Genomic DNA, 9,102 nt, shown 5'->3' with positions numbered 1-9,102 from the left:
TTTTCTTAGTTGTACACTTCTCAACGGCTACGCACATACTGTTCTAGTCTGGTGACCACTACTTGTTAGCGTGGTTCCCTAGCCTTCTAGTGACTTTAGAGAGCGCGACCATCGGTCGTACCGCTACACTCGCGCTGCTACAGCTGCGCGCTGTCGGCCGAGAGGTGTCGGCACTGCGCTGGTGCGAGACGCTACAAATAACTTAAGTCAAACAAAAATTCGAGAACAGCAATGAACATAAACAAATTATATGGTTTTATTCGTTAAATCTCCAAAGTACACTTACATAACGTTTAAATTACTCTAAGAATAAATTAATAACATCCTTTTCAAAAATAAATTACACAACATGCGTATCAACGTCATTTGCATACAATTTCAATAATATATTATACAATTTCTTCTTTGTCGTTATAAATGTATTGTTCGAACTGACATACTTCCTCTTTTTGTTTATTCTCCTCATGAAATCGCTCCTAAATAATTTTAGACACAATCATAATTAATAAGATATCAAGGTTATATATATAATACTTATAATAATAATAATAATAATAATAATACTATAGGGTAAGTTAATTGAAAAAGAAAGTGAATAATGACATTTGAAACATAAAAATATAATAAATTACCTCCTTGTCTGTTTCCCCAACGACGATATTTTTCTCGTTGTCATCTACATAATGATTTTTTCTTATATATCGGACAGCAATTACTGAAGAATCTGTACAAAGTATAGACCTTAGTTTTTTTAAAAACAATGAAATTTTGTTATAATATACATTTTTAAATTTAGTCTCTGTTAGAGCATTTTCCAAAACATTATGCATTAAAATAAATAATCCATGAAAGGAAGATTCTTTTCTTTCTTTGCATAATTTTTCAACATTAGTGTCTCTTAAACAATCTTCGTTCAAGTTGAGTGAAGAGAAAATAAAGAATTTTACATGTGAGGGACATAGCCGTCTGCTATATTTATCGAGTATTTCAGTAACTTTGAAATACTTTAACGAAGAAATCGACGAATCTATCTCCGTTCTCTGTAAATCGAATATACCATCGAGTTGACCTATTATTAAAACTTCTTTAAGTAATTCTGCAATGTTTGTTTCTTTGCTTAAGTCCACTTCATGTCGAACAATGACCGTTGCTCCATTTTTACGCCACTTAAGGACCAAGTTTTCGTGGTCTTGTATTGACATATTTGAAGCAATGATTAATTTTTTAACTCCTTGCTCGATCATCCACTCGATTAGTATTCTGCCAAAGGTATTGAAACCGTCGATGATGAGGTAGCATTTATCGCTATGTAAGCAAAATTGAGGAATGAAATTGGAGAATTTTCGTTCTTCTTGCAAGTTTACCAAAACCTGTATAAAAATATATTCGTATGATAATTACTAAAAAATCGTTTGGATTAGATAAACAATTAGATATTAGATAAACTTTATAAATAATGAATTACTTTTCCATAACGTTCACAAGCATCCGTGTTTTTCTCTTCTGTTGCTCCCTCCAGCTTAATTCTTCGTGATATAATTGAATTTAATGTACCTGCTTGTAGAGCCTTTCTTACCAGTTCCGCTAATACTCTTTTCTTTTCTTGTGGTAACTTAAGAAGGTCTTGTACACAGTAGCTGTATATACTTATGAATCGTATAAAATTAGATAGTGGTAACGGATTGTAACTAGACCTTTTAGAATCGTAAATCATTACCAAATGTTTGAAAGTTTTAACAATGTCCAAACAATTTTCCATATCGTCTAAGATGGAATAGTTTGCAACTACAAAATCTAAACCTTTTCCTTTTGTAATATTTAGAATATAACTTTTATAATTATTAACATTTATAATATGAGTCTGTGGTAAGCTTGGTCGTATTGTCTCGATCACTCGTTTTTCTGCTTCCGTTTCATAAGTAGTGTAAACATCAAAATTATAATATAAAGATAAATATATGAGAGCCTGTCCTATGTCACTAGCACCGTAATGAATTAAAACAGTTTTTATTTTATTAAACCTCCAAGTATCCGAATGCAAAATGCAAAATGCTGATAAATAAGCGTGGGGAATTGTTGCAGCATCTTCGAAGCTCATAGTGTCTGGAATAATCCAAGTGAAATCTGGATCGGATAAAATTTCATTGCTTATAGTGAAATTATCAACTAGTCCCATTACTCTACGACCTTTTTCATCCGTTCCTGAATATTCTGTAATGGATATCTGTGATTCTAGGCTGACGTCATTTTTTAAGCAGTATTCATAAACATTTAGGTCAAATGATGAACATTCTACTTTTACTACTGTTTCATTTTTTTCTTTAATTAATGGTAACTTTTCCATCCATATTAATGAACCGGATTTATTAATTTTAGCTTGTTGACGCGAAGAAGAAGTAGTCCTTATTGTCAATGGCATCCATCTGTATGTGCCCCATATCCCATTTGACGCTAAGACGTTTTCAGGAAGATTAAGTTTTATTTGTGATTTATAGAATTCATTTTCAAGTGAAAATTTTGGTGCTTTTTCATCTTGTAAATCAAAAATTTGAAGTTTCTTATACCCCAGTTCTTGGTTTATATCTCGAAGTATCTCAAATATATCATTATCGATAATAGTGTTTACCACAAATATAACATTGTCATATTTCGAGTCTCGTAAATAGACTTTTAACCGATCTAAACAATTTTTTTCTGTCTTTCTATTAACGACAACCGTTTTTCCTATATTTCTTTCTTTATGTAAAAGTAGAGCTATACGACAAGAAGCAATTTTTATTTGTAGGACGACGTTTAATCCTACACTTGTCAATGCAGAAATAGCATTATATTCCTCTTCTGTCTCAATGATTGTCAATAAAAATGATTCTTTACCGAAATTACTGATAAATTTTCTTACGTCGGTATAATGCGCGTTATTTATAATCGTCAAAATAAAATTCTCATTTAATGACTGGTAAAGCAACTCTCTAGCAATTAATTTTACACTGAAGTTTTTCTTCGTCCTTTGTATGGTATTCTCGAGATACTCAAAAATATTCTCATTTTCCTTTTTTGACGCATTCGTTATCAATATCGTTTTGCTACTATTAATTCTAATATTTGTTGAAATTAATCCAAGTACTGCGTTTAATAGGTCGTCAATATCCATCTTTGATTTATTGATGTTTTGGAAAAATCGAAGTTCATCCGTCACAATTTTCCAATTACGGTTTTTAAATATTATTTCTCTAAATTGGATCCCAAATATTGTAATTCCTGGGCATGCTATCACGTTTACACGTTTTTCAAACTTCATCGGTAATGCTACGAAAAAAAATCAGTATAGTCTAAATAGTTTCTTGAATTATCCTTTTAGTAACATAACGTTATTTTTTGCGACAGAATTTATAGACACTATATTTAAATAGATGATTATAGACACATGTATTTTTATATTATAACAAGTTTTATTTACGAGCATATTTGGCGTAGAAACTGTTTTGTGTTCGTTTAAAAAAAAAAACAAATAAGTCTATCCTTCTTGCCTTTCAATGATTTTTTTTTTAATCAATTGTTTAGTATTTCATATTGTGAAGTATTAATACTAACAAGTTAAAGAATGGCGGTAAAATTAGTACCATTAATAAAACAGATATAAATAATGGATTACCGAAGCATAATTGAAAAAATTATGTAATATTATTTTAATTTTAATTCTTTACTTATAAAGAAATAAAATTTCAAATTTTTTTCTTTTTAGATCCAAAATTCTCTTAAGATCTTATTGAATATATATTTTAATTTTTATTTATGCGATACAGAATTTAAGGAATTACAAAAATTAAAAGATTAAAGAGCAGTGCTCTTTAAACTTAACATGCAAGATTATGAAAGATAAAGAAGATTTAAATTTTTAATACTTTTGTAAACTCTAGTCATAAGTATGTTTATACAATAATATGTATAAACACTTTATCGCTATTTTCAGTTTCAAAGTACACTTCTTTCGGTAACTTTGTTTTGGCAATTTAAGAATATTATTTGGAAATATTTTCTAAAGCGAAAATGATTAATTACAGTTTAATACAATTTGTTAAATATTATTTTCAATTTGACAATGTATCTTCGAACCGTGTCGATTTAATTACGCACAATACTCTGCGTCTCGGTGTCTTGCACGGCGAGAGAGATGTAACAACTTTTGTTCGAAATGGATTTCGTTATTTCCAATTCAAAGGAGCAAACAATGAGTTCGTTAATAGGTTCATGAGATATTTAGATTTTTGCATATAAATTGTATACTGATATGGATCGATGATATGAAGTATAAGATTAGTACGACTTTTTGTTGAGGATGCTGAGAGTGGACATACGACCGCAAAGGGTTAATAACCACGAATAATTTAATATTAGATTTCAAATGCTTACCATTGCTTTCCTTCATTTTTTCTGTTAATTGTGCCTTGTCAATGACGAGTTTTTCTATCTTTCTCGGTATCAACATATTTTTATTCCTACTGTTAAAGATATGTACTTGAATTAATCCTTCTAGTAATAATCTCCAATCACTGGTCCATTTAAACGTTCCATTAGAACACGATGTAGAAAGTCTGCTTATAATATTGTAAGACTCCTCATATTGGTAACCACGTAAAAGTAGATTCGAGTAAATTTCTTTTTCGGTTAAAATTTCCATCTCTTTTTCTCGTAAAGTTACTTCAGGAATATCATTCTTTTCTGTTTCTGTTAGGCTTATAATTCCAGAAGCAATCATTTTACCTTTGGTTCTTATTTCAAATTTTCCCGAGCCTAGAAATGTATATTATATTAAATAATTAATTCGAAATATTATATGCGATAAAATGGCCATTTTTACCTTTTAATATCGTAATATTAAAGTTCATTTTGCCGTTTCTAGGTACTATTAGTAATTTATGGTTAATAATAATATTCTGGAGCGTTAGGGATTTCTCATCCTTTTTTAATAATAAGTTTAAGTACATATTTGCAAGTAAATTTAAATAAATTGCTGATGGTACGATCACATCGTCATTTATTTGAAAATCTCGTAAAAACTTATATTCGTCTGATTTCAAATTCAAGAGAAACGAGCGTTCTCCAAGTTTTTGCCTCGTTTTTGCTATAGAAGAGCAAACGCGCCTATGAAAAACGAAGAAAAATTATAAAAATTTGTGACATTTACTTAGAAATAATTATTTATGTACTAACCAGTCGGAATTATGTTCCCATAGGACGAGCGAAGAAATCGATGGGGTTCCTGTAGAAACAGGATAAGGAACTTTTGGATATAATTTTCCTGGCTTAATAGGACACCCTAGATTATAAAGCTTTCCTAACGTGGATAAAATTAAAGTTGCATTGTCCTTATGGTCTCGTTTTGTTAATGATAAGTTAATGCAATCGTTGTACAAGGATTTTTTCAGAATTGCCTAAAATAGGGTAGAAATATGATATAAATTTAACTGTAAAATTGAAATAGCTTAAATGTTGTTATTATTATTAGTATATAAACCTGTAAAAGTCCGTGAGGAGAAATTTCAATGGTAATAGTGTTTTTTGGTATTGTTTTTAATACTTCTTCGAATAAAACAGAAGAAAGGAGATTATTTGTATGATATTCCGCTGAGGAAAAGAGAGCATTCGTTGAGTCCCATTCGTTTTTCGGAACGGACGTGCTTATCCAACGTTTACTACGTTTTTTTGGTCGAGGAATAACTTTCTTTAAATAATCCAACAATTTAGGACCAGCTGGGGAAATGTAACGACTATGGTAAGCAATATTATTAGTTGGCACGGTTTTAGCAAATATTCCTCTACTCTAAAAACAAAAGGTAATGATATTTAAAAAAAAAAGCTTATATTATATTACAATTACATAATTGTAGACTTAAAATAATAATTAACCTTGTAAGCATTACCTGTAATTCATTGACAAAAGCATTTATGGATTCGGTAGGTCCACTTATTGTGCAACTATCGGGCCCATTATGACAAGCAACATCAATGTCTTCTGGACAAAGATGTCTAACTTGTTGGTAGCCAAGTCCGATTGCAGCCATCGTTCCATGTATTAAATTGCTCTCTACCGATGCCAAACCTCGTGAGAGAGCGCATAAAATCATTTCCTCAGCGGAAAAGCAACCATCAGCGTAAGAACAACCAAGCTCACCGACAGAGTGTCCAATCATGTAATTTGGTCGCACGCCAACGGCGTATAAAATATCTACCAAACCGATCTAAAAATGATTATTACAAATAAGCCTAAATAAACACCGTAAACTTTAAAAGCTATCAAAGATAATAAATATACTTGTATAGCTGCGATTCCCAGAAAACAATGTATAATATTGTCGTATATTTTTGGATCTTTGTCGCATATTATATGTATAATGTCGTAACCTCGAGGTCTTAAAATTTCATCACATTTTTTGATTGCTTCAGCAAAGATTGGTATCTTCATTAGCGATTCACCTAAAGTTACAAATTCTTTATATAGGATCTAACATCTTTTTCGTTATTTCTGTGTATGTATCAATGTAACTTTATTAATACCCATTCCAGTCCATTGCGAGCCCATCCCCGAAAATACGAACCAGATCTGTCGGGATTCGTCTTTAATCGGCTCTATCGATTGTTCTGAATTATCTTCTTCAAATTCAGGAATTACTATATATCCAGAATACAGAGAATGCATAAATGGTTTCTCGGTAATGTCATTTATTAATTGAGCCAGTTCGTCATCTCCTTTGTTCTGCTTCAACTAAGAATACAATATGATATAACTATGTAGTCATACATATTCAGTACTTGGTCGTAAATCGGAAAAGTTCTTACGACGTTAAAGATCGATGATATCATCTCCTCATTTCTACAAGAAATTACATATAGTCGAGGCATATTATAGGATGAACGGTCTCTCTTTAGTTTCTCTTTGAAATGACGTTTTAGGATAATGTGAGAAAAGAAACCGTTTATAGAGGCTGTGTTTACAGCAGCATAAGCGCCCGTCCAAGGTACCGATTCTGTAACAACTTTTACGCGTCCGTCCTGAAGACATTTCGCATCTTCCGGAGGCTCGTCGTAATGAAGATTCGGAGGTATAACTCCTGTCTCCATAGCAATAAGTACCTGTAAATTGACAGAACATTAGTACTTTAAACTTAAGTATATATAATAACACTTATATCGGATAATTTACCTTTATGATCGAATTCATTGTATTATTATTAAATGTATGACCAATGTTTGATTTAACCGATCCTATTAGAAGAGGATCAGATGGACTTCGATTTTCACCATATACTAGATCTATTGCCTTTATTTCTTCGCGATCCATCAATTTGATCGCCGTACCATCGGCTTCGATGTAACTTACGTCACTTGGTTTTACGTCGCAATCTATTAAAGTTTTCTCCATAATTTCAGCCTGAAATTTTGCTGTTGGATATAAACAATTTTTTTCTTCTATTGATTCGCCATACAATGCAATAGTATTAACAATTTCGCTGTATATCCGTTTAGCATTTTTAGCTCTTTGCATAATAAATGCTCCCAACGACTCACTCCTTGTAAATCCATTAGCTTTTATGTCGAAAGAGCGATTAAAACCATCTTCAGACAATAACCCTACGAATTTTATTTCTATTATTTTATCTATTTTTATTTTAAATAAAACATTAAGCTTGCTGTGTGTGTTTAGATTTTGAATAAAAACATTTAAAAGATCCTAATTTGTAAAGAATAATTGTCTGTATGCAAAACAATATTTTGATTTTACCTAATTCAGACATGCTGTAAGACGTTTGTGGATATAAAATTATGCATCCACTAATAACAATTGCAAAATCGCAAATTTTAGCATTAAGAGCTTCGTAGGCTTTTTGAATAGCTACTCCGCTGGATGCGCAAGTGGCATCGATCGTGCAACTAGAGCCGATTAAACCAATGGAAAAAGATATTCGGTTTGAAAACATAGCTCGGCTGCTTCCAGAAATCGTAAGACCATTTTGCTATAAAATTAAATAAATGTGACGATATTTATATATAGGTTACTATTTATTCAATTTACCAGTTTATTCTCGTAGAAGAGAGATAAATCTGACTCGGAAAAAGTCAATGCTCCGTAAACATTCGTTTTCGTGTTCTTTAGTTCGACAGGATTAATCCCAGCATCAGTGATCGCTTCGAACGCAACTTCCATTGCCAGTCTTGATGTCGGATCAATAAATTCTGCTTGTCTTGCATTGATTCCAAAACAAATATTATCAAACTTTGTTATTTGTGACATCGTTCCGATACGCGTTGGAATTTTAGCGTCATCTAAAAATAATTATTTAATCGATGAATCAAAAAAGTTTATTTATATTTAAAATTACTTTCTGCAAACAACTACATTCATTTATACTCACTATATGTCCATCTCGTGTTATCTGATGAAACGCAATCTTTTCCATTCATTAGATTATCTATTAAATCACTTATATTATCACTTTTAGGAAATCTACCAGATATTCCAGAAATGACCACTGAACTATCTCCCAATATTCTACTAGATTCCATATTTGTTAATTTATCTATACGAGCGAAGCTATCAACTACAACTTTGTTTGTAAAATGAAGATTCCTATTGTAGTCTGCTGTTTATATAGAGTAACAGATATTTCTAATTAGAATAACTATATACGCAATTCGTTTTTGCAATTTAAATCCGTTTAGTAAGCACTAAGCTACATTGTCATCGAACTAATACAAGACACATATCACTCCAAATGCTTCTGATGACCTGTGACTTTAACTTCCTTTCTTTTTTCGCATGTAATTCTTTCAAATTGACGTAAATAACAAAACACTGTTATATAAGATAGATCATTTAGAAATACCTATCGAACATTTCTAATAAAAAATTAAAGTTTTTTAATATAACGATAGATTAAGATTTTAAATTATTGAGAATCATAAAATAGCAAATAATATAGAAATAAAAATTTTACAATTTTTTTAATCCTTTATCAATTTAAATCACTTTGTAATTTAATCGATAAGTGTAAATGTTGAGATTAGAGGTGGTTGATAAAATGATAAGCAGACTTAGTATCCTAA

The 9,102-nt window shown here is 30.9% G+C and overlaps 1 protein-coding gene across 1 annotated transcript; it reads right to left on the bottom strand.

The window, feature by feature from the left end:
- Nucleotides 1-232: 232 nt before the first annotated feature.
- On the bottom strand, nt 233-8,607 carry LOC107073596 (fatty acid synthase-like). The gene is made up of 15 exons (XM_089172522.1): nt 8,412-8,607; nt 8,072-8,322; nt 7,781-8,012; nt 7,202-7,629; nt 6,838-7,131; nt 6,556-6,763; nt 6,314-6,474; nt 5,922-6,239; nt 5,516-5,821; nt 5,212-5,432; nt 4,859-5,142; nt 4,411-4,791; nt 1,466-3,306; nt 633-1,370; nt 233-476 (listed from the first exon to the last, which is right to left on the bottom strand). Exons 1-15 carry the CDS (start codon nt 8,560-8,562, stop codon nt 390-392), a joined length of 5,901 nt encoding a protein of 1,966 aa, XP_089028648.1. The 5' UTR covers nt 8,563-8,607; the 3' UTR covers nt 233-389.
- Nucleotides 8,608-9,102: the final 495 nt, after the last annotated feature.

Source organism: Polistes dominula, unplaced genomic scaffold (genome assembly GCF_049000335.1).
Source record: "Polistes dominula isolate Pdom_NZ unplaced genomic scaffold, Pdom_raw_medaka contig_23, whole genome shotgun sequence".
NCBI classification, from domain to species: Eukaryota; Metazoa; Arthropoda; class Insecta; order Hymenoptera; family Vespidae; genus Polistes; species Polistes dominula.
The sequence above is the reverse complement of the archived record's forward strand: the minus strand, read 5'-3'. Positions and strand labels throughout refer to the sequence as shown.

Excerpts from the sequence above, each read along its gene's own strand:
- LOC107073596 (XM_089172522.1), bottom strand. The coding sequence starts at position 8,562 with ATGGAATCTAGTAGAATATTGGGAGATAGTTCAGTGGTCATTTCTGGA. Across the intron at positions 8,013-8,071 it reads TCTTCTACGAGAATAAACTG|CAAAATGGTCTTACGATTTC; the intron begins GTAAATTGAATA and ends TTAATTTTATAG. Across the intron at positions 5,433-5,515 it reads CTCCTCACGGACTTTTACAG|GCAATTCTGAAAAAATCCTT; the intron begins GTTTATATACTA and ends ACCCTATTTTAG.